A 25,973-nucleotide genomic window follows, 5' to 3' on the forward strand; every position below is an offset into this window, starting at 1 on the left:
TGCTAAACACGCTCTGGTTTGAGGAAGAAACGAGGGTGGCAGCAGCACCGTGCCCTATGAGAACACTGGACAACTTGTAAAGGGGAATGGATTGTGTCCTTAGTTCGCTTACTGGATAGCTATGGGCTCCCATATCAACGAAATTCAGTACAGCGGGAACTTTCTTTGCGTATTCCCAAGTAAGCTGTAGGACGCTCACGGATCACGTGCATATAGCTGAATATCTAGACCAGGGGTAGTCAAACTGCATCCCTCCAGAAGTCCATGGACTACAATTCCCAGAAGCCCCTGCCAGCGAATGCTGGCAGGGGCTTCTGGGAATTGTAGTCCATGGACATCTGGAAGGCCGCAGTTTGACTACCCCTGATCTAGACAGTGGTAAGCGACAAATTAAACGTGCATTGTGTAAGACTCGCCAGCACGCCTAGAGGCCACAGAGCCTTCCACTAAGCACCCTCTGAGCTCACCCAAGAAGGACAAGACTGAGACCAGATGACTCAAGTTGTGGGGGAGGGGGAGAATCACCTTCCCTGTTGACAGAAGCGCACTCCGAATTTCATTTTGAGTGGGGATATTCAAGAACCAGCACCGGTTTGAGGAAGCAGAACTTATTGCTGAAGAGCGTATTGTCCTGATTTGGCGTCAACGTCCCTGACCCACTCTGGGGAACTGCAACTGTGCATAAGGTGAACGTAAAGTACAGAACCGATCCGGCAGTTGTCGTAAAAAATATACATCGTTTAAAGCACAAAGCAAAATCTGACAGACTTGTTACCCTTTATTTAAAAAAAAAAAAAAGAATGCTTCCCAGTATGGAAACCAGACAGACTCGATGCACAGGTTTACCTGAGGTGCAAAGGCTAGAAAACAGCTTCCAGAACACACAAACAAAAAAAGTGGATCTCTCCTCAGCAGCACTCGAGGTATGCAAAAATAGAGTTTATGCTGGATATTTGGTCTATGATTATTCTAAGAAAAATATTATTCAAGAAGATCAGCAGAATTAATACACCCATTCTCCAGTTCGCTCTGACGCCCATTTCAGGCGGCCATGTTGACGTCCACATGGTACCAACGGGCCCTGCGCTGTAGTGTTTTCGCTCTTTACGTGGTACGATCCCAGGTTAGTTTTGCCGCTTGTGTCGCCTGTCCTCCTCCAGGACGGAATTGGGAGGGGGTCCTGAAGTTGCAGCCTTGTACCTGGAACACACAACCAAGAGGGCAATGGATTTTAACAGCTATGTGGAACAGCTCATATTAATAAACTTTTTAAGAAAGAGTTTCTGTAGAGTCTGCTAAAGAGTGTTGCAGTGTTAAGCAGTTTTGATGCCTTGCTTCTTCACATGCTGCCAGCTGGGTGTCCCTGGGCTAGTCATAGTTCTCTTCGGAGTGCTCTCAGCTTCATCTATCCCACTGGGCAGGGGTGGGCAAACTATGGCCCTCCAGATGTCCATGGACTACAACTCCCAGGAGCCCCTGCCAGCAAATGCTGGCAGGGGCTCATGGGAGTTGTAGTCCATGGACACCAGGAGGGCCCCAGTTTGCTCACCCCTGCCACAAGGTTGTGGGAAGAGGAAGGGACAGGTGTTTGTAACCTGCTAGACAGAGCTCTTCTGCCAGGCGTACAGTATTAGGGTGCCCCCTGCCAGTTTTGGAGCTCCTCCTCTCTTTCATGGGGAATTAACAGCGAGACTCAGAGTAGAAGTTTTAATGTTAGCCTTTTGGTAGTTTTAACTGTGTTTTATATGGATCTATGTCTTTTATTCTACAGTAGATACTGTATGCTGCCCCGAGATGACAGGCTCCTATAAATTTAAATAAATAAATAAGCCACTTTGGGACTCAGGAGTAGCAAAAAGGGGGATATATATATATAAAAACCAATTCTTCTTCTCTACAACAGGCTGGCACCATTCTGAGCTCACTGGCATCGATGGGCTTAGGAGGTCTCTTTAGGACTGTAAGAATACTTCCACGGAGAACTTATCATTACAACGTTACAATCGTTCAGGCATGAAAAGTCATTATACAATTTTTGCTCCAGAACTCTCTCAGGGCCTTGTCAATATCACAAGGTTGTTGTGGGGGTGACCACGCAAGTGGATGGGACCTCCCTGGAAGACGGGCAAAGGGCTGGGTCTGGTTTGGTGTACAGAAGGTCCCAGAGTCAAACCCCGGCGTTGCCACTTCACAGGATGAGGTAGTAGGCGATCTGAAAGACCTCCCGCTGAGGACCTGGAGAGTGGCTGCCAGTCTGAGTAGGCGATACCAACTCTGGGGGCCGACAAGTAACATGACATGCCTTTATACCCCCTTATGCTGGAGTTGCCAATCCGGGGGTTTGTTTATTTGAGTTTTTAAAATGGAGCTTACCACTCGTTCCAGTCAAATCATGTTTTCTTGTCATTTGGACGATAATGTGCATTACCAAGTAGACTCTCGTAACTTCGCTTTTGCAGCATGGTGCTGGATAAGTGTTGATAGGATACTGGCCTTTTTCCTGGGGGAGGGAGAGAACAAGCAATGGGAGACCTTATGAATACTTGCAACAATCTCAATGCTTATCCTAACAAATTCCTAGAATCGATTCAGGGACTTTTGCCCACAATTACTCAAGCTTCGAAGGTGCCTCTTCTTGCATCTACGTAAAAGATTACTTGCAACAGAGTGGTGAAATATCTTATCAACGAATGTTTAGAAGCATAAGAGGGTATTGCAAACTGGAACAAGCCTTCGGACGAAAATGTATATCTTCTTCCACATCTCGAGCAGATGTGTTGTCCCAGCTTTTATGTGCTTCACAAGTAACTAAACAAAGGAATTTGCATCACACTCCGGTACAAACAAATGCTAAATTTAAGTGGGAGGGAGGATTCAGGTGAGCACAACATTAGCATGGCAGTTCTTGCATGGCAGTTCTTACATGATCTGGCCTCAACCCCAGGTGTTTTCTGCATGCCTAAGTTGCTCGAGGAACATAGCATGGAGCCATGGAATGGCAGGTACACGCCCACTCCTGTACCACAAGAACTAGCCCTGAGACAGGCCCCCGGTGAGTAGTTCTGGCGGAAACCAAGTAGGGGTGCAAATGCCACAGTACCAACCCGCATAAACCTTTCTTTAGGACCACATATAGCCTCTGGGCTGATCCTGCGTTGAGCAGGGGGTTGGACTAGATGGCCTGTATGGCCCCTTCCAACTCTATGATTCTCTCCGATGTTCTGATGTTATGTAAATTGCAAAGTTATGCATGCCTATCCCTGATGCAGGGACCTTTGACTCATCAAAGCTTATACTCTGGAACTCTTGTTGATCTTTACCACCGTACTACTGGGCTCAAGTCTTGCTCATCTACAGCAGCCCAACATGGCTTTTCTTCCTACAGCTCTCTTAACTACACACCCACATAACATACTCAACTTTTCAAGGGCAGCTAAATGTGGATGTGGCTCCATGGAAGACAGACAGAAGATCTCAGAAAGCTGGAAGGGCCCATGAAGGCCAACTAGTTCAACTAGGGTTAACTGGTTCCCTCTGGCCACCAGTTGGGGATGTGGGGGGTCAGGGTTGACAGATCCAAGCTGGGAAGCTCCTAGAAATTCAGGGATTGAGTCTGGGGAGGCCAGAGACCTCCTTGGGGTACAATTATATATTTTTTTATTTATTTCTCTGAATTTATAACCCGCGTTCTCTGCAAAGGCAGATTCAGGATGGCGGAAAACAGATCCATTGTAATACAGTTAATCACATTAAAATTTATAAAATCTAAAAGAATCTAAAGCCAGAACCCCAAGAGCCTGGGTATGGTGCAATGTAAGAGGATTAGATGTTAGCTATCTTACTGGCCTCAACTGTGGCCACAGAGCCCACCCTCTCCAGAAACTGATCTCTGTAGCCTAGAGATGAAGTATAATCCCACGGGATCATCAGGTCCCACCTGGAGGCTAGCATCCCTAAATCCAACCCACTGCTCAATGCAGCACAACATCAACCCCCCTGGTGTTTTGGGCCCTTGGAAACGCAGAGCTAGGTATGAGTGACCATTCCCAAATCATTTTTAGCTCCACCCGCATGGGACCCCATGATGCTGCAACGCTGCAAAGTGAAGCCAGACTGGTAGGGAGATGAGCGGAGCCTGGCTAAGCAGGCATGCCTGTCCGATTCTGCAGCCTGGCAGCACCTAGGCTGCCTCGGTGGAAGATAAACAAGATCCCTATTAAAAAAGCTTTTGGAAAGGATGGGGTAAGAACGTGGTGAAACAGCCCTACTTGCGTACCATGCAACTGGTCAGTGACAGAATACCTAATCTCTCACTAGGTAATCTAACCAAAGGATTCAACTAGGAGGTACCAAATCTGAAGACTGTGAGGGCTCTAGTATCTGGGAGCTGGATTTTTGTTCTTAACTCACTGAAAACCATGAAGCATCCAGCTGTACAATACAGAAGTCTTAAGTGTTAGCAAAATGGTTGGGACGGATGCAAGAGTCCTTTTCCACAGACACAAGGACTTACAAACATAAAATACCCCTGCTGGATCAGAACAGTGGTCTAACTCAGGGGTAGTCAAACTGCGGCCCTCCGGATGTCCACGGACTACAATTCCCATGAGCCCCTGCCAGCATTCACTGGCAGGGGCTCATGGGAATTGTAGTCCATGAACATCTGGAGGGCCACAGTTTGACTACCCCTGGTCTAACTGGTCCAGTATTATGTCTCATGCAGTGGGCCAACCAGTTACCATGGAGGGCCAACAACAGGACATGGGAGGCCGGGGCCTTCCCCTGATGTTGCTTCCTGGCTTTGGGTTTCAGAGGTTTATTGCATTTGAATGTGGAGGTTCCCATCAGTCTCCATGGCTAGGAGCCTTAGATGGACTGATCCTTCTATGCTAGCGGTGGCCAGACTGTGGCTCTCTAGATGTCCGTGGACTGCAAGTACCATGAGCCCCTGCCAGCACCATGCTGGCAAGGGCTCACGGTAATTGTAATCTATGGACCTCTGGAGAGCCACAGTTTGGTGGCCACTCCTGTTCCATGCTTATGACTATCACAGCAGCCTCTGACAGTGAATTCTACCTTTTAATCACTCACTGGTTAAAGTAAAATTTCCTTTTGTTTGCTCTGAATCTAAGGACTGTTTCATGAATCTGGGAAGACTGAAGCAGCATGCAAACATCTGTCCAGTGCATTAAAAAAACCCTCGTATTGGATCAATTAATAGTACTGCCTCTGTTTCCACTTCCACATTGCAGATTAAAAGATAATGGGGTGGATCTAATTATGCGCTTCAGCATTTCCAGATGAACGAAACAGGCCTAGCATAAAGTAAGGGGCAGAGAAACCCTGGGTGACTTTCCGGGACACCTGAACATTTACTGAGGATTAAGTGGGGTGGAGAGAGTTGACAAAAAGAACTGTTTCTCCCTCCCCTGAGATACTAGAACTCAACAGCATCCAATGAAACTGACAGGCAGCAGGTTCAGGATGGCAAAAGGAGATATTTCTTTACACAGGGGGGTGATTAAAATGGGAAATTTTCTGGCAGAAGATGTAGTGATGGCTACAGGAATGGCCAGCTTCAAAAAGGCGATTAGATAAATTCATGGAGGAGAAGTCTATCATGGCGACGGAGGAGAACCTCCATATTCAGAGGCACTAAACCCCTGAATCCCAAAGTCAGGAGGCAACGCTGGGGGAACGCCTTGGCCTCCATGCCCTGTTGTTGGCCCTCCAGAGGAACTCGTTGGCCGCTCTGTAAGAAGCGATGCTGGACCAGAGGGACCACTGCTCTGATCCAGCAGGGCTCTTCTGGCGTTCTTAAGTGAAAAGCTGGAGGAATATAAATTGTCTCTCCAGTAACCAGGCCAAGTTGCCCAACCCCAATACCATTTCGCTTGCAAAAGCAAAAGACACTATTGCTATAAACGTTTGCCTACAGAGTTATCTGAAGCTGCAAAAAAAAAAAAAAAAAGCATACCTTCTTTCGAAGAACTAGAAGGCTGGTTGCTGCTTGATCCGCAGGAGCTGTAATAGGGGCCAGGACCGTACGTTTCGTATGGCTTCAGGATAGTCACGGGATTTATAGCATCTACTTCAGAGCTCACGAGCCCTGGCTTGGCAGGCAGGAAAGAGGGTGCCGGCTTGGTGTGTGCACATTCCTGAGGTAGCAGATTTGCGTATCTGCCTGCTATATGGATCCTGCCCGAATGGTTTCCTCTCCGATACAGAGCCGAGTCCATCTGTTCCGGAGCCAAGAGATTGAGTCTTGCTCTTTTAGAGGAGGGTCCATCGAACTCCAGGTTTGGATTCCCTTTGGGTCTGTTACCGAGAAATTCTATTCCGCGACTATTCGGCCAGGCCGCTTCGTTCGCAGAAGTCTCGAGAGAGCCACCGACGATGCTGCTCGCCGCGCTTAATTGAGGAGCCAAGCACCTTGCTTTAGAGTCCAGCCTTCTCCCTCTGTCCTGCACTACGGCGCCACTAGCACCAGGGTGCGTTTCGTGATGTCGGAAGCTATTCACCGAAACACCAACTGCCTGCACTTTGCACGATTTCAAGTTACTCGGCGCAGAGTTCCCGGTAATAACAGATCCTTTGCTTTGCACGGCAGGACACTGTTTGCCCTTTTCCCCGTGGGAGGGCTTTGGCTGGGCGCCCTTGGTTTTCGGAGGGTGAAGAGGCAGGGGGGCCACGTCTTTGCCCGAAAGAAAAGGCGGGCATCCGGTACGCCTAGCTTTAATCGCCGCCTTGTTCCGGATGCCGTTCTTATTAGAAGCCTCGGGGTTATACTTGTGCGTCAGCCGCTGATGCATGATCAGGACCTCTGGATACAGCGTCCGGTAAGTACAAAAAGGACAGGTAATGGTGGCTAAAGATCCTCGACAGAGAGAGATCACGGAAACATCCTGGGATGAGGCAGTGGATAAATTTAAAGGCTTCTCTTGTGCTGTCAGCTTGCATTTGGAGTCTTCTGGGGCCTCTCTCGGAAGATCCATGCTGGTTCTGTTTTCCGGAAGACCAGCATAGAGCACGCCGTCTGGCAAGGCAGAGCTCCTTGTCTCAGGCCTATCCGTCGTGTAATGACCTACCTGAGGCACCAGTGTTCCCTCTTCAGATTTCAGCTTTTCAAGGCCGGGAACTGGGACCCCCTCTTTTAGGCTGCGACCCGCCGCCCCATGGTTTGCGTCCTGAGTTACACGGTTCGAGGTGCTCTGAAAGGAGGGAAGGGCCTCCTTCTGCTGCTTTGCAGGGGGGCTTCCTTTGGTATCTTTGGCATCTTCAAGGAGCCGTTTCAGATTTTTGGTTTCCGGAGCACCGCCGGGGATTGATAAGAAGCCCATCTCCTGAGTAGGTGACAAGTCCTTATGGTCCTCGGCCGCAGCGTCTGCGTTTTTGTCCTTGTGGTGTCTCTCCAAGTGGTACCGCAGAGATGTTTTCTGGGCTGCTGCATACTCACAATATACACATTTGTATGGTTTTTCACCTGGAAGAGTGGCGAGTCAGGAGTCAGTGCTATCATGTCCCTCTTTCATTTCAAAAGCCCACTTTCTCAGCTCTTCCTCCTCTCACTCCCAGCCCAGAAAACCCCGTTACCAGATACAGTCCAAAACTGGTGCAAGCAGGCCTCAGAATGGAAGCATGCTTTAAGCCCTTTAGCAGGGGTAGTCAAACTGCGGCCCTCCAGATGTCCATGGACTACAATTCCCAGGAGCCCCCTGCCAGCATTTGCTGGCAGGGGCTCCTGGGAATTGCAGTCCATGGACATCTGGAGGGCCGCAGTTTGACTACCCCTGCCCTATAGCAAAATAATATGACATACACCAAGGGGTTTCTTCAGATATAATCCGGCTTTGGGTGAAGAAGAACTGCTTTGTTATACCCCACCTTTCTGTACACCGAAGTGGCTTACAAACACGTTTCCCTTCCTCTCTTTGCAACAGACGCCCTGTGATATAGGTGGGGCTAAGAGAACAGCTCTCTAAAAGAACTGCTCTGTGAGAACAGCTCTAAGAGAACTGTGGCCATGTGGCTGCATGTGGAGGAACGGGGGAATCAAACCCGGTCCTACAGATTAGGGTCTGCTGCTCTTCTGACCACTACGCCACGCTGGCTCCAAGACCTTCAAGCCCCAGTAAGACACAGAAAATGGCGAGGCAGCTTAACTGCTTCCCTCCTTCTTCTGCAAGCTAAGCATCTTAAAGCTGGTATAAAATCTAACGTGAGACAGCCTCTCTTGCGTACGCCGGCTTTCGAGCAGTAAACTAATGCTGGAACAAACTAGCCAAGCATTCCAGAAGCTTAGGGAGAGATTCAAGATCGCCCTTAACTTTACAGCATTCATCATTTAATTTTAATGTCATTTCACGTTTCCAAAGAGCCGTATTACAATCCGGAGCGCTCGAGGTGAGCGACAGTGGAGTCATTAGCCACCTTATCTCTCAGTCACAGCTACTGCGGGAGGACCACCACATTTCCTCAACGCGCAACCGGCTATTTCCTGAATACCCAGCGGCATCACCGAGCAAACTTATTCCCTTCCCAGTTGGGACTCTACCCTGTTCAAGCCAGCTCGGTTTCCCTTACCTGTGTGGGTTCTGAGATGAATGTTGAGGTAATAGTTTGAGCGGAAATACTTCCCGCAGTAGCTGCATTCTCTGGAGGCCCCGAGGTTCTTCACTTTTGCTCTTTCCGTGCTGTCGCCATTTTTATCTTTAAACGGGTAAGAGACAAAACAAAGCAAGCGTTAGATCTGTGCGTGTTTCGCATTCGTACTGGCACCATTAGGGTGGTCAGCCTCCTGGTGGTGGGTGGAGTTCCCCCAGAATTCTGACTGACCTCCAGGTTGCTTTAGGATGCTTAGGGCTAATCCTGCGTTGAGCAGGGGGTTGGACTAGATGGCCTGTATGGCCCCTTCCAACTCTATGATTCTATGATTCTATGATTCTACACAGATCATTTCCCCGGGCGGGCGGGCGGGCGGGCGGGATGGCAGGATCGCTGGTTTGAAAGCTGTTTCTTCCCTGGAAAAATGGCATTTTTGGCATGGCATCCCATCTCTACTGATCTCCCTCCCCAAACGCCATCTTCCCTAGTCTCCATCCTCAAAACCTCCAGCCACAATATAATTATTTAAACGTTTACATCTCCAGGGTCAACAGAGTTATTAAAACATTTATATCCTGCCTTTCCTCTTACTTCAAGGTAGTTCGCAATCTCGTACTAGGGCTAAAGACCCCGCCCCAAATGAACTCACACGCTCTATACGTTACATATCGGGCTTGGGAATGGTTTACCCAGGGTTGTCACAAATGTTTATCCCACTTATCTAGAACCAATAGATCATACTACAGGCATGTATAAGACAGGGTTTTAGGTGGAACGATTTAAGTGGGCGGATGTGGGACCTTAACTTCTAGCTGACAAATATATATTTTAAATAAATAAGCGACAGCAATAGAATTATGGACAGCGCAAAATGTTCCCGTTTCATGTAAACAACCCTGAGCCTTCGGGGTGGAAGGTGTAATAAATAAATAAATAAGACTGACCAATCCAATAACATCTACAGCCCCCCCCCCCAGTACCTCCTTCGTGGCCCACACCAGTCTGACCTCTCTGGGAGCTTATTTAAGTTGCTGTTCCTGTTATTGTTGTTGATCAGAATCATTGATATTATGTTAAATTAAACCACTGTTGGATTATTGTTGATGTTATTTTTGACTATTTTATGTATAGGTCGTTCCATGTAATACCCCACGACGTTGTATGCAAACCGCCCTGAGCCGTATGGAGGGAAAGTATAAAAATCTAATGAATAAATAAATGAACAAATACATAAATCAATCAATCAATCAGGCTCCGAAATGCGCGAGGTATGGCACAACACACTGGACAAAGTAGAAGCCAGACTTTCTGCTTCTGCGAGAGTCCTTTGGTAGCGTTATGGAATTCTGCTAAAGCTGAGAGAACTAACATGGTCTGGTGTGAAATGAGGGATGGGGGGCAGTTCAGACAGCATTCTGCTTCCTGCATTTGATAGGGCTCAGCTGACCCCATTGACTCAGTTAAAAATTGGGGGGGGTTATACTGGACCTAGCATAACTCCCAGAGAAGCTACGGGAAAAAAAATCTCTGTTAACTGGTAAAGTCTCATGGGAATTGTAGTCCATGGACACCTGGAGAGCCACAGCTGGGCCACCCCTGCTGGCATCTAGCCTTCTGCTCACGCAGCCTGTGTAGCAATTCTTATTAATCTGCAGGATATTATTAATATATCATATTAATTCGCAGAATACGGTTTCTACATATAAAACCCCTGACTGCATCCACTTTTTATTTATTCTGCAGAAGGCTGGGAGGATAGGGCCCCTCTACCCTATTAGCCACAAGAGGGGGACGGCTGCCGCGGTTCAAGCCAGCCCAAAACTTGCCGGAACAAAGAAATGGTTCCCCCCCCCCCTCTGACTTACATGCAAATGCCAGGATTTGCCACTAGAGGGGAGCAAGCACAGCATTTTGCTCAGCCTGGGCATTTTAGGTGGTTGTTAACCAGCTGCACTTCAGGGGAAATTAATCCCCAATCTGTTTACCAAGAGGTAAGGCTGCAATCAGCGGGGGGGGGGGGGGGGGGACACCTTAGGCAGAAGACACATGGACTGGGGGGGTTTCTTTTCTTTTCAAAATGCAGACGTTTGGCCTTCTTAAAATTTATCATGCTCAAAATAATTAACACGCTAGAAGATGGCCACCGCTGAGGCAGCAGATTTCAGTATTTATAACTGCAGATGCACCTGATGCTTGCGTGGTTGCGAACGGCAGGCTTAGCAGAACTGCCACCGGTTGAGAGAGAGATGATTTTGTTGCAAGGCTATAAACATCAACACCGTGACTCTTGCTCCATTGCACCAGCCTCAATGGCAGGTTGCTAGGAACAATAGCGTGCAATAATGCGTCCCTGAGCATGATGTACTTCGTGTCTGTGCTGGAGATGATGCAAGCATCCTTCCCTTACAAGCAGATACAAGGGAGAAATTATGCCACCGTCCCTTGTGAAAGATGTCGTAATTGAGTGCAGGCACAAGGATGCATGTATGACACGCACACCCCCTCCTTATCTCTCTCCCGCACACATTTCAGATGTAAAACAAAACCACGGGTTTGTTTTAATCTACAGTTAAGTTTGCGAAGCTGGGATTCGGCTTGCAAACAGCCGTTCAAATCCTGGTTGGTGTCAACAAATGCGCTTCATTCTCTCAGCCTCCACAAGACAGACGGCCTTCGTCCTAGAGAGCCAGGGGGGCATTTAACTGGATTTGGGGTAGTCAAACTGCGGCCCTCCAGATGTCCATGGACTACAATTCCCATGAGCCCCTGCTAGCGAATCCTGGCAGGGGCTTATGGGGATTGTAGTCCACGGACATCTGGAGGGCCGCAGTTTGACTACCCCTGTACTAGAAGGAAGCCTGAACCTCTAATGCTGGTACATCAAGGGAAGCCACAGTGAAACCACCGTTTCACACCAGATTTTTCTACTGGTGAAAAAGGAAGGAAAACCCCCGCGCTTTGACTGTCCAAACTCTATCTTTGGGGTGATGGGAACAAAAGCCGCATGGGACACGGATCCAACCCAGTAGTTTTAAGACCTTATACTTCTCAAGAAACCCACGGGCGACTAGATCTTAGCAGAACTCACCTAAAGCCTCTGCTAGCCCATCCTCGGAGCCGTCTTCGGAGCCCCCCTCCGCTCGCTCGGCTACTCCGTTCTCATCCAGAGGCACCATGTCTGCGAGGCACGACCTCGGCTGCTTCGCTTCGGCGGAGCCAGCTTCCAGGTCGCTCCTTCGGTCTCTCTTGTGTACTCTCGAGTGAAGGACTAGCTGGTGGTAGGTTCGAAAGGCTTTGCCACACTGCGCACAATGTGTGGGCTTGTCTTTGTTCTGGGACAGTTTGGGATCTAGGTCCATTGAAGGCACTTCGCTGCTGGGGTATTTGAATTTGCTTGCCTTGGCCTTCCCCGTACTTTCCGCCTGGCTCACTTTGCTGGCATGCCAGATTTCCCCGAGCTCTTCTTTATCCGAAGACGACTCGTCATTGTCTGTACTTCCTTCTTGCCCTGGCTCTTTGATTTGTCCGTGGCCAATCGCGATTTTGCCCTTGGTAGCCAGTTGCCACGCCTGGTAGGTACTGAACGGATCCAATTCTGCAATGTATTTTGCAGGTTTTGCTGAGCTGTTGTTGCTGGAAGGCAAACGTGGTTTTAGGTTCAAGAACTGCAGGAATTCTTCTCTGGGGGAGCTGCTTCCTTTGCCACCTCCGCCGGCCCGGGTGCCATCAGCGCTGGCCGAGGAATCTTTGGTATGTACTTTACTGTGCTCAATCAGAGTCTCCTTGTTTGGAAATAGAAAGCCACACACCATGCAGATTTTATAGGGAGACGTAATGCTTTCGCTTACTTGGTCCTGGACAACTTCGTTGATGGTGACCGGGCTCTCGGAACCTTGCGCCGTCTTGCTTCGAGAGCCGGGCTTCCCGGTGTGCGTTCTCATGTGGTTCTTGAGGAACCAGGGCTCTTTGAATCTCCTCCCGCACACGCTGCACCAGTAAGTGAAGGAGTCTTTATGCTTCCTCATATGGGCCTCGACGTCAAAAACCTCCTCAAACGTCTGTCCGCAGACTTCGCAGCTCAAGCCCTGGTCGCCTTTTTGGTCGAGATCCGATGGCGGCGAGTCCGTTTTCGCTTGTCCTCTGTCGAGATGGCTCAGGTATTCCGCTTCGACACGCAGGACCGCCGGCTCGCAGAGGGTTGGCCTGTGCTGCGTTAAGACGTGCTTGCCGAGATCCTCGGGGTGCTTAAAGGTCTGGTCGCAAAACATGCAATCCAAAGGCATGCACCCTTCGCCCTGCATCAGGAACTTCTCTTGCAAGTTTTTGTAGGAGATGGTGTTGGTCCCTTTGATCGGCATCGTGGCGTCGTTGTTCTCCATCCGGGAGCCGACAGTACAGGCTATACCATCTGGCCCATCCATATATGCTAAGAGAGGCTGAGTTGGCATATTTCCTGCCGGGGTGCGAATGCGAATTTCTGAGGTCGTATGTTGGAAAGAAGGCCACTTTTGACAAGCCGCCCCCCTGCTATTTGCTTGCAAATGTCCAAGTCCAGCTGCCTGCTTCAGGAGCAATTAAACATTGCCTCTCCTTTCTCGGTGCAGCTTTTGATGTGCAATACAAACTATTCATAAAAGCATTCATTAGTTCTCCTAGTGGAGGTTTAGGAATACTTAAGGTTATTATTTTAGCTTTTTGTTGTTAATTTGGCCTTCTGCAAGACAAATCCACATATCTCCCAATGTAACACTTCAGATCTTCTTCTTGAGGCCAAGGAAGCAGGGAAACAGCTCAGGAGCACCTGGGCAGAAAACAAAAAATTAAAACTGCCATTAGCTAAGGAAAACAAAATAGATTTCATTAAACATTTAACTCTACAAATTACATTTTTCATAGGCTTTCAGGTAAAGTCTGTAGGAGTCATCTGAAGTTACAATGGCAGGCAAATTTCCTTTAAATTTTTCCAAAATCTAATGCATTTTTAAAATGTTGCTTCCTTTAATTGCTAGAAGAGGGTGCATTTGTTTAGCCACTTCTCTTGAAAAAGATGTTCCTAAACAAGATATTCCTATGTTTCAGCTTGTACAGCACGACTCTCAATTTGAAATTTCACAGCATTGCTTCAATGATGCAACTATCAAAGGAAGTTACTAGTTTCTGCAAGGAAACTGCCCTGGAGAATTACTGTAAAACTCAAAGATTATTATTTTCATATTCACACAGGCAAGGAAGTGTCGCAGTGAGTTGGAATCTTACTAGTTTATTATTAGATGCCAGCCACTCATCAAAATCTACAATTGGATACTGGCTAGGAGAAGTTGCTGACTCAAAAATTCTATTTTTTTAAGAAGGTACTGTCATCTTATTTACACAACCTCAGTTTGGGTAGCTTTATGCCCCCCCCCCTCCGAACTCAAGTTTTCGGCATGGCTTTACCCAGACTTAAGGTAAAGGTATCCCCTGTGCAAGCACCGAGTCATGTCTGACCCTTGGGGTGACGCCCTCTAGCGTTTTCATGGCAGACTCAATACGGGGTGGTTTGCCAGTGCCTTCCCCAGTCATGACCGTTTACCCCCCAGCGAGCTGGGTACTCATTTTACCGACCTCGGAAGGATGGAAGGCTGAGTCAACCTTGGGCCGGCTGCTGGGATCGAACTCCCAACCTTATGGGCAGACAGCTTCAGACAGCATATCGCTGCCTTACCACTCTGCGCCACAAGAGGCTCCTTGCGCCACAAGAGGCTCCTACCCAGACTTAATGGGTACTTATTAATGACATTATGGACTATTCACTATGGACCATGCCCACTTGGCGGCCATTTTGAGGCACTGTTGCTAGCTAAGTATCAGCCAGTTCTGAAAATGGCGTTTCTACACTTTTGATTACTTAACACCACACTAGCAACAAGCCTATCAGATAAGAGAAAACAACAGTACTGCGTAAAATTAGCTAGAATACAATACACGACTGCATGAGTTGTTGATACTTACAATAGATCACATGAACATGTTTTTAACACTCAGGAATATGTGATGGATAAGCTACAACATTCCAGGTAATGTTATCTGTGCTGGCCCATCAGAAGTGATTAACTGGCATAGGACTAGTGCCGTTTCTCCAGGCAGAAATGGAAAAGCATTTTTTAAAATGCAAGACTGGTTAACCCAGTCTTTCTTGATGGCTCTGGAAGGGTTTCCTAAATGGGTGGGAGTTTTTTTTTTTTATTAAACCTTTATTGGGTGATATGACCATATAGGATTATGCCGACCTCTCTCTCTCTCTCTCCAATGATGGGCCTGGTGGGAAGGGTATACTTCCTAACCATATTCTGCACGGTTATGCCACTTCTGGGGTTTCTCAAACCTGAAGAATGTTTCGGGGGTTTCTCAATGGTAAGAAGGTTGAGAAAGGCTGGGTTAACCAAATATAGTATGAGTGCACAATTTTTCCAGGCATAAATGGAACAGCATAAAAATAATTAAAGGCAAGATATAACAACAGCATTTATAAGACCCTTCCGGAGCATGATCTTTATACCCTTCCTCAAAGCAGGCCAGTATTATTGTCCTTGGAGGTCTTCCATCGAAATACTAGCCAGGGGCATCCCTGCTTAGCTTCATTTACAGAACCATGAAAGAGTAGCTTGCCTAAGGACACTTATGGTGCCATCCTAAGGAGAGTTACACCCTTCTAAGCTCATTAACTCTAAGGGTCTAACTCTGCTTAGGATGGCACAACTAGCAAGTTCATAGAACTGGGAAGAGTCAATCCGGAGACTTCCTGATCTTTAGCTAACTTGGCTACCACATTGCTCGGGACCTGGCCAACATCTGGTCTCCCACAAGCACAAACTTGGCCTTCTTGCTTGTAATGATATCCAGGTTAGCTTTCTGTATCCATTCCAGCCTGAAAAGGGCTTTTTGTGATTCTCAAGAACCAGCCAATGTATTTAGCGCAATAAGACATCATCATCTGAAATGTGTGGAATGCAATTTTGGTTTTTTTCCCCCCAAAAAAGAATTGTATCTCAGCTGTATACAATGCGCTCATTCAGCTACTGCGTTTTCATCCTGATTCTTAACCCTCCAGGCAACACAGGCAGCCACTGTAGGATACAATAGCTTACGTAGTTGCCAAGTTATATTATTTGAGCTGCTATCTAAATGGAATGTTGCCTCCACCCCAGTTTTGAAGGTTAATTCTGACTTTTTTTGGGAAAGGGCAACATTCTAACTGTAGTAGTAATAACACTGATTGCTTACGGCCAAGAGTTGTTTCGATCTCAAGTAAAATTTAAAAATACATAAAGCAACGTGAGAACAACCCGAAACAGCAGATTTGTGGGGCAATGAATAAGAAACAAAGAAATAGCCTGTCCCCAAATCAGGTTGCAACGAATTAGGCCCCTAACACTAATTTACCTCAAATTTTCTAAGCAGCCGATGCAAACAATGGAACCATACACGTGACCCCCCCCTATCTGTATCAGCTAGACTGGAAAGTGGAAGTTCTGAATTTAACACGAGTGCTGGCAGTGGGGAAACACGATCTAGGATTTATAAAGGAGATCAAAGAAACTGTACATTCAAATGACACCAAAGGGAACTGGAATCCTATTTAACTACGATTCCTTTGAAAATTCCGGGCTGCTTGGTTTCCTACTTCTGTAATACTTGTATGCTTAAGCCCCTAGGAGTTTATGCTGCATCCGGGATTTGTTAGTATCGACTTAGGTTTAGAATGAATTCTGCATGTTAAAACAGCATGCAAATAATGTCTCACATGTATTATGGCATACAGGACCAAAAGCAAAGAAAGGTAAACCTAAGGAAGATTAGTTAGGGATCTTATAATGAGCTTGTCATTAGAGTCACCAACCAAGAAGATAGAAGGGCTGTTAAATTAATGGAAAGATGGGCTCTGCTTATAAAGTCATGGAACAGTAAGTTTAGTGGTGATTCTCAAGGATTACAAAATTTCAAAAACATATAAGGAGAAAAACCACCATCACACAGACAGACAGAAAAATTCAGAACATGGCTCTGACCTGTAGAACTTGGTAGAAATGCATTGCTATTTACTGCTATGGTTCGTTAACGATAATTTCAGAACTAAGTTAAGTGGGAAGTCCAGTTTGCTTTTAACTCTGATCAAGGCTGATGCTTTTGGGTCCTAACAAGAGTGTATGTGTATGTTCATTTTCCATGTGGTAGAGATGGAGAGGATGCATCCCACTCCCTTGGTTAAGCAACCAGGAGTTTTGGGTCTACCCTTCTGACTCTGGCCAGGGGGAAGTAACAGGATAGTAAACTTCACCAAGAGCTCAGTTTTTTACAAATGCCCATGAGCCTCTTGTGGCGCAGAGTGATAAGGCAGCAAACATGCAGTCTGAAAGGTCTGCCCATGAGGCTGGGAGTTCAATCCCAGCAGCCGGCTCAAGGTTGACTCAGCCTTCCATCCTTCCGAGGTCGGTAAAATGAGTACCCAGCTTGCCGGGGGGTAAACGGTAATGACTGGGGAAGGCACTGGCAAACCACCCCGTATTGAGTCTGCCATGAAAACGCTAGAGGGCATCACCCCAAGGGTCAGACATGACCCAGTGCTTGCACAGGGGATACCTTTACCTAAACTTGAAAAGAGGTGGTGCACCTTGTTTCAATATGCATAATTTGTCAACAAGAGTTTGTACCTTGTGTCATTATACTGTGGTAGCCACACTAGCCCTCAGATATGTACCTGCATCAAATGATCCATGCAACTATTGACAGCAAGTGGTGTAGTGGTTAAGAGAGGTAGACTCTAATCTGGAAAACCAGGTTTGCATCCCAGTCCTCCACATGCAACCTGCTGGGTGACCTTGGGCTAGTCACAGGTCTCTTACGACTGTTCTCACAAAGTTCTCTTAGAACTGTCTCAGCCACAACTAATTCACAGAGTGTCTGTTGTGGGGAGAGGAAGAGAAAGGTGTTTGGGACTTCTTCGGGTAGTGAAAAGCGGGGTATTCAAAAACCCAGCTCTTCTAAGTGGCTGTGAACAGTTAGAATGCCGTGCAGCCACCCAGTTCCAAATTATCCCAACAGTCGTGTTGAGTTCCAACGTTGTCCTTGTTGAACCCTAGAAGTGGAGGACCTTCCTCGCTACATTTTGTTCTGCCCTCTGTAAAGGGAACCCAGATCTAAATTTCTTGCCCATCTTGGTCAGCCCAGACCCCACGTTCAGCAGTAGAGAAAATTATTCTTAAGCAAAACACACATACATACAAAACTGTTATACTGACGATTAAAAACAGACTGGGATTTCAAAAATCGGTATGTGTGGGTATGCAAACATGAAACCCCACTAGAAGTTCACATTGCTTTATTTCACAAAGATGACCATTATTTAAAACTAGCAAGAAAGCCCATTGCAAACAGGAATGCAATGGGTGCTAGGACCCAGGGGACACCGGCAGGCACAGATCTCAATCTCTCTCTCAGCAGGAGCCATAGGAGGTAATCAGGGGTTGTTTGCAGTTTGGCAGGGCTCTCTGTGTCTCTCTCTGGCATCTGAGAGCAAAGTGGCTAGCATCCAGGGAAGGAGGGCGGGAGCTGGATAGGGAGGGCCAATCAGAGCTGGCCGCACCTTGATTGGCCCTATTCCATCTCGGACAGCCAGGACACTCTCCACCCCCAGGGCTGTTTCACAAATATTAAGAGGAACAATGGATGATGAAGACAGGAAGAATCAGATCATTTGGCAGATACCCCTAACTTTTCCCTACACTTCTAAGCATTAAGTTTTCAGGAGTCGAAACTGAGCTATGTATATGGAACTGACATCTAACTACACCATGGACTCCACTGAAAACTGAGGCTGGGTAACAGGACATCAAATTTGCTTTCGCTTATAATTCAAATAAATAGTAAGATAATGGATCAGATACAGGGTAAAAGGTATTTCCCCAAAGACAAATAAATAGGTTCTAGAACAATCAAGCTTGAATTAAACTGAGGCTATCCTCAGAAGACAACAAAGAATTCACCAATGATAGAGGAGCAGCTTTTTGTACCCCGCTTTTTACTATCTGAAAAGAGTCTCCAGAGGCTTACAATCACCTATCCTTCTCCCCACTACAGACCCTTGGTGAGGTAGGTGAGGCTGAGAGAGCTCTGACGGTTTTAAGATTCCTTTGGGTAGTGAAAAACAGGGTATAAACACCATTCTTTGGTGTCATCTTCTTGAAGTGGGGGGGGGGGAGGAGGCCTTTAGCTGTTATGAACCAGGACAATCCAAAACGTACCCACTGGAATATGTAGCAATGTTCAGAAATGCTTAACCTTCAATCCCCAGTATAGACAACGGCACCTTATTTTGCTTAATTCATCCTGGTCTTGTTAGTGGCAGCTTGGACAAGGATGCTACAGCCACTAAAAAATCTTGCTCAGAAGCCTCCTGAAGTTGTACCAGGCATTGCCTGCTTTACTCTCTGCTGCCAAATTGCTGATTTCACAAAATCATATCTTGTGTACGGCATGACACGGACCACGTTGAATACAAGGAAATATAAAAATGAATCTTAACAAACAAAACACGCTGGATTTCGGGAAGCTGAATACTGTGCCACAACCACACTTGGGTGCTTTTTCTGCACTCCTGCAGAACCACAACATGTGCGTATACACACACACATTCCTGCATACAGATCAAGGAAGGACATCTGCCAATAGGCCCTAGAAGCCGAAAACAAAGTGGTACAACTTCCAAGTTGTCTGATCAATCTGTAGATTATGCCCTGTTGGCCCCACGAAAAGGAAATCATGTCTTCTCCTGGAACTGATTTGTGTATGCCTTTGAATCCAGCCCACCATGGTATGCATCTGGGTAGACGGCTTATTAAAACCCTTCAAAAGCAACGAACCCAAGGCCATTATTTCTTGGGCTAGGCCCAGCTAGTTTTAATTTTGTTAGCACATATACCAGTTTTTCTTCATTAGTTATCAGAAAAGCTGAGGGATTAACAGTCCAGCAAATCACTCCGTTTTCCAGTCAGTGCGCTGGACAAACTGGAAAAATTCACACCACATTGTGTCCTTGTTCCCTACCCTTTTTGAGTAGTTTGCCATTTGTCTGAAATTCCTGCCCAAGGACTGGGACACTGTCCCAAGCAAAAGCCGCCACAGGAGGGTGCTGGTGTGTGTGTACACGTACAAGAAGGAGGAGAGATAAAGCACAAATTGCTTAGGACCTGATTAAAAGAGTCAGTTTCATTGCTGCTACTTCTCGTCCTTACTGGTCTTTGGAAAGGAATCTGGGGGCAAAGAGCATTATGTTGGGAAGGTGAAAACTGAGGGGAAATCTGCTCTACCAGCCTCTGTGAATTCTTGATGGCTTTATCCCAGTCATTTCTTCTTGAGACTCCAGCTCCATTGGGTTTCCCGGAGCTTTACTTTGTTTTAATGGCTGTTTTTCCCTTCTTCTTTCCCTTCTTCATCTTGTTCAATACCCTGCCAAACAAAGTTGTATAGGATCCTCAAGGGCAGTGGATCATCTCAAGAACTTTGACTGAGTACCTTATGACTCTAAAGAAAGAGCAAGTACTATCCTTTTTTCAAGTGTAATCTGGCCAAGACTCAAATCTTCAGCTAATCATAGCACCGAAAATTACGTGTCAGGCTTCTAAAGTGGCAGAGAGAATGGAGTATGCCAAGAATAGGAAAGCAGGAATCCACAGAACCCTCCCTCTGGTAAATGCTCCATACACAATGCCCTCTCCCAGTACCGTCTCTTGCTGCAGGGCTTTTGAGAACAACAGAAGAGACTCACTCTGCTTCTGCTTTCCCAGAAGACTACCACATACTGATTCTGCACCATTGGCACCACTCCACGCCACCACCGGTGTTCTGCTCTGCTGCTTCCTGTGTCCCCATGGGGGACCCATTTCCCCAGCGCACACTGTCCACCCTGGATTACTGCATCCCCACGATGCAGATGGGATGGAAAGGTTCCAAAGTGTGGGGGAGACGCGGGGGTTTTGTATTTATTTGCATGAAGGTGGGATTGCATTACAATGCCATCCCACCTTTCACACAAATAAAAAAATGCCCCAGTTGGCCTTGTGGAGCATCACAGAGGCATTTTTTAATTCCTTCTGGGAGGCCGCAAGAAAGGGCGGAGCTGAGCTTGGAAGGCCCGGCTCTTCGCCATCCACACCAGCCTGCGGCTAGATAGCCCCCTGCGGCAGACCAGGGACACGGAAACATCCACAATCACTTCATGTGGGGCAATGGAGGGCCTTAAGTGCACCAGGCCCAGGAAGGGGCCAGGATGGCACCGACATCATGTATATAGAGAATAACCCCGCTGCCATACGGACACTGGCCTGGCCTTTTCCACCTGAGAGGAATCAATCACAGAGACACAATATTCTTTCCCCCAACACCCAAATCCCCTTTCAGGTGCAAGGGATCTGAAGGCAAAGAACTTTCACTGTATGACAGGCTTTGAAAGACAGGCCCACTTCCAATATGTGAGAACATAGAATCCTAGAGTTGGAAGGGGCCATACAGGCCATCTAGTCCAGCCCCCTGCTCTACGCAGGATCAGCCCTAAGCATCCTAAAACATCTGATTATCGTGTTAAAAATTGGGTAGAGCGGAGCTCTACAGGCCTGGTAACTGGGTTTGCAGTCCCTAGTTTAACAGCTATGCAAGCTTTCCCCATGTTACATGATCACTCATGAGACTGTGCCATTTTAGTAGGCCTCACTTTCTCCAGAGATGCTAGCCAGCCAGCCAACATGGCAGAAAGCAGGTGAACTCGCAGTTACACTGACCCACACACACAATATGCTAATGTATACCAACGCATGGGGCAGCCATGCCCAATCCTAGCCATTAAACTCCTGTATAATATACGCTGCGTTTATATACATGAAGTTTCTGTGTGCATAAGCATAAGATGCAGATGTGTCTCTCACAAGCAGCTTGAGCAGCTGCTTCCTGCTTTTCCTCAGGGGTATAGATAACCAATCACTTCTCATCTTTACAGGAGGGGTTTTCAGATATATACACACATCAAAGGCTGTGATGCAAAATGGATAATTCCCGTTCCATCCAATTTCTTAAAAATACTTGTTATTCCCGTGGCTTTCCATGTAACCACAAATACTTATCCAAATGGAATTTATGTTCATCCTATTATAATGACACGCTGCTAAAGGTACTACCTATGCAAAGCACCACTTAATACCTAGGCTAGTGAGAAAGGCATTTCTTCCATTTATAGCTGTATGCGAAATGTTTTCTGTTGCTCCTACATTTAACCATGAAGTGATGGTAGGGAAAAATAAAACCCAACGCAACGAGAAGCCAGAGCTCTTTGCAAACATAGTACAGAACTACTCAACTGAAAGCCAACCCGTTTGTCTTTGTACAAAGTATCAGAGTCTACATTCACTACCTAATAACCCAGTGGTTCTCAGCCTGGGGATCGGGACCCCTTTGGGGGGTCAAACGACCCTTTCACAGGGATCGCAGCAAGGCAAGCAGCTTGGCCAGGGGTGCCATCCACACAACAGCCTTGCGGGGTAGATCAAGATAGAGCATTCATCTGTCTAGAGCAGCGGAAAAGAGCAAGATGGGCATGGTGGGACAAGAGGCAGGAGTGAACTGAGAAACCCCGGGGGGGAAGAAACAATTTATATACAATCATGAACCATGGATCTTCATGCCATTGGTCAGTTTCGGTCTAATTTCTGTGAAAGATCACTGGCATAATTTTATTGTTGGGGGTCACCACCACATGAGGAACAGTATTAAAGGGTCGCGGCATTAGGAAGATTGAGAACCACTGTTATAACCTATATTAATAATGGGCTGCTTAAACCAGACAATACAGACACAAGAGTATTATGACTTTCATTTTTCTGACATGATAAATTTTGTTCAGCTCTCTTGTTGCATAGTAGAAAAGTTCTGGGAATTCTTGACCTAACCTAATATTGCTGTTTGAGAAGCTGGGTGGCAGTGAGGAGATGCGAACAGAGATATTTCAACTACAGGCCCATCCATGAGGCAGTCACCTCCAGGCTGAATTACTGTAACTTGCTCTACGTGGGCCTTCCCTTATCTGTTTTGAAAGTTGCAACTGGTTCAAAATTCGGCTGCCTAGGTCCTCACTCAAACATCTTGGAGAATCCATGTGACACCAATTGTTTGGCAGCTGCACTGGCTTCTGGTTGAATTCCGTATCAGGTTTAAGGTGCTAGCATTAACCTTTAAAGCCATATGCGGTCTGAGTCCAGTGTATCTTATGACAGCGGTCCGCAAGCTTCCGGTTGCCGCGGACCGCTGCGGAGTAGTGGGCCGAGAGGGCGGCCCGGGGGCCCGCGCGTGCGCGGACTGCCGCTCACACGCGTTTGCGCCCGGCAGGGGCGCAAACATGCATGTGCGGCAGTCCGCGCGTGCGCATTTGCGACGCCGCCATGCCGGCGGCCACGGCTTCCCCTCCCGGCCCCTCCGGGCCGCGAGCAAATCGGCTGCTAAAGCCGCTAAAGCAGCCAATTAGCTTGTGGCTCGGCAAGGTTCTCTTCCTTCCCCTCCCGAAGTGAGAAGCTTGCCGGGCTGCAAGCTAATCGGCCGCTTTGGCGGCCGATTTGCTTGCGGCCTGGTGAGCTTCTCACTTCGGGGGGGGAGGGAAGAAGGAGCCGCGGCCCAGTGCCGAGGCCTTCGCATCCTGGCGCCGGGCCGCGGCCCGCGGGTTGGGGACCACTGTCTTACGGGACCACCTGTCTGAGTATGTCCCTTGGAGGGCTGTACGGCCAGCCGATACCAACAGGCTGGTGATCCCCAGCCCCGTAAAAGAGTGTCTGGCCTTGGTGAAATGAGCTCCCGATTGATGGAATGAGCTCTCAAGTGAGATCAGGGCCCTATCGGAGTTCCGGCAGTTCCGCAGGGCCTGCAAAACGGAGCTCTTCCACCAAGCCTCTGAGTGAGGCCAACGCAACTGCTAAGTGAATTGCACAATATAAATCTAATGGGCCTCCCCCTACACACTCCCCCGCCTGCCATTACAGCACTACAAATTGCTCCATAGACCAACTGGGTGAACTTACGCCCGCAGCTGTTAGGAGTTAAGATTTGGTTCTCCCGTCTTTTAACTGGATGGCTACATTTTATAATTTTACGATACTTTATTTTGTATTTTCATATAATTTCATAGTGTATTTTAATTATGTTGTTAGCCACCCCGAGACACTGGTGAGGGGTGGGATATCAATCTAATAAATAATATTTTATTTTTAAAATACAGTTGCCATTTCCCTTCCTTAGTTGTATGTTACAGATATGTTAAAAGATTCCCCAACCTTGGATACAATGACATCAGCAAAATGTATGCCTGAGTGAACAGTATGACTTTTCAGATAATTTAACAAAGAAATACCGCAAAGAAAGGGAGCTCAGATATGGTTTTGTTCCGCATTCTCTCTATTGAGAGCTGCAGGGTTGTTTGAATGGGATGACATTCATTCTAGAATGTAACTGGTGACTTATTGCAGAACATGCAAGTTTCAACGAGTTGTGCAGCAGTGGTCCCCAACCTTTTTATCACCGGGGGCCGTTCAACACCGGACAATTTTACTGAGGCCTGGGGCGAGGGGTAGTCTTTTGCCGAGGGACATCGCTGCTGCCACCTGAGCCCCTGCTCCACTTACTTTCCCGCCGGCGCCCCTGACTTCCCGCTGCCTGCTGGGGGTCCTGCCAGCAACAGCTGTGTAGTGCCATACTGAGGGGGAGCCCCAGCCATGGCAGCTGCTGGACAGCACCAAAGGTGAGCCCCTGAGGCAGCAGCCGAGGAGGAGGACGTGGAGGAGCCGTGGCCCAGTACAGACTAATCCACAGACCAGTACCAGTCCCCGGACCGGGGGTTGGGGACCACTGTTGTACAGGACAGACTGTAATGCCACAGTATGGTGAAGTTTTGACCAGGCTTCCCTCTTCTATTTGCCTCTCATAGCCTGAAACCTTCCAGGCCTAAGAGACTCCTTACAGTGCTCCTAGACTCTACTGCATGATAAAAATCACCTTGTTGAGAAAGTCCCTAGTGTTTTACACATTGACCCAATCATCAATTATACTGATTCAACAAGAAGGAAATGTGATGTTATACGAGCCTACGGTTTAGGTCATACATTAGTCGTTTAGAGAGGAGGCATCATAGACATACAAAAGCCTCCCAGAGCAGTCGATTCTGGAAGGATAAGAGCCAGAAGCTGAGAAATAGAGCTGCTTTGCCAAGAAAGTCGGCTGCAGGTTAAAAAAAAATCATATTGAGTCAGCACTTAACTCACCTGTATATTTTGAAAAGACCCTTCCATACTAACACAAAATTCCAATAACTATTCCAATAACGAGAGCATTTTGGAGCTGATTTTGAATGGACGTTCACTAGCCCATCTCCGTGAGTACTAACTCATCATCAGTCTTGAGAGACAAGCAAGAAGTGCCAATTACATCACCAGAATTAAGGGACCATTCTGGAGGTGCTGGTAATGGTTGTGTATAATATCAAATTAACAGCTCTTGAGCACAGCTTATCAAGGTTCCTCTCAATCACCCCTCCACCCCCCCAAGACTAAAGCTCATCTCATGGAACATAGCGGGTTGGACGATATGATTTCCTGGAATATATTAAAGCCTTTCATGCTGTCATTATAACAAGAGCATTGGTAAATAGCTACAGTACAATAACTTCATAGAGTTCATTGAAAATTAATAAGACCAGAAAAACAAGCTCTAAGTCTTGATACAATAGGATGATTTCCGTATTTTGTGTAGTAGTGCGCTCAAACAATATTCTTTTAAAAACCACTTCATGTTAAACTTAACGAATTGAAAACGTAAATGTTAAAACCAGCGTTTTTCTTTTCAAACATTTTGTCTGAAGACAGAGGAAATTTCTGCATGCAATTTGGCAATGAATGTATCCCTTTAAAAAAAAGAAAACGGATAATGCAAATGGGACATCATATATTGTATCCTACCCATATGCTGCATATTTGGAGTTCCTGTATATTTGTTTGTTTGTTTGCTTATCTACTCATTTATTTATTTATTTAATGTTTATATTTAGTGACCGCCACTCCTGGACCCAGCTGGCTCGTGGTGGTTTACATCAGAATTTTAAAAACACACAAAACCATAAAACCATACTGGCAGCAAAAAACACCCTATGACCCTCCCCCTTCCCACCCATCCCTGCCATATAATAGCAGCCATCACTGTACCCACACTTTGGGGGCGGGATTTTCTAGTTATGTCCAGCCTATGGGGGCCTATACCGGAAGGGACCCGCTCTTCCTAGCCTGGCGTCAACCAAGTGCCTGACGGAA

At 47.1% G+C, this 25,973-nt stretch overlaps 1 protein-coding gene across 3 annotated transcripts in view; it reads right to left on the reverse strand.

Moving 5' to 3' along the window:
* Positions 1-760: 760 nt before the first annotated feature.
* ZNF217 (zinc finger protein 217) overlaps positions 761-25,973 on the reverse strand; it is a 37,169-nt gene continuing 11,956 nt past the window's right edge. For all 3 annotated transcript variants that reach the window (XM_077335644.1, XM_077335645.1, XM_077335646.1), the window contains exons 2-6: positions 11,693-13,405; positions 8,584-8,709; positions 5,978-7,483; positions 2,374-2,500; positions 761-1,200 (exon numbers count right to left, since the gene is read on the reverse strand). In XM_077335644.1, coding sequence (XP_077191759.1) covers positions 2,391-2,500; positions 5,978-7,483; positions 8,584-8,709; positions 11,693-13,052 — 3,102 coding nt within the window. In that variant the 5' untranslated portion in view covers positions 13,053-13,405 and the 3' untranslated portion in view covers positions 761-1,200; positions 2,374-2,390. The remainder of the gene's footprint in view (positions 1,201-2,373; positions 2,501-5,977; positions 7,484-8,583; positions 8,710-11,692; positions 13,406-25,973) is intronic.

Source organism: Paroedura picta, chromosome 4 (genome assembly GCF_049243985.1).
Source record: "Paroedura picta isolate Pp20150507F chromosome 4, Ppicta_v3.0, whole genome shotgun sequence".
In the NCBI taxonomy this organism is placed as follows: domain Eukaryota; kingdom Metazoa; phylum Chordata; class Lepidosauria; order Squamata; family Gekkonidae; genus Paroedura; species Paroedura picta.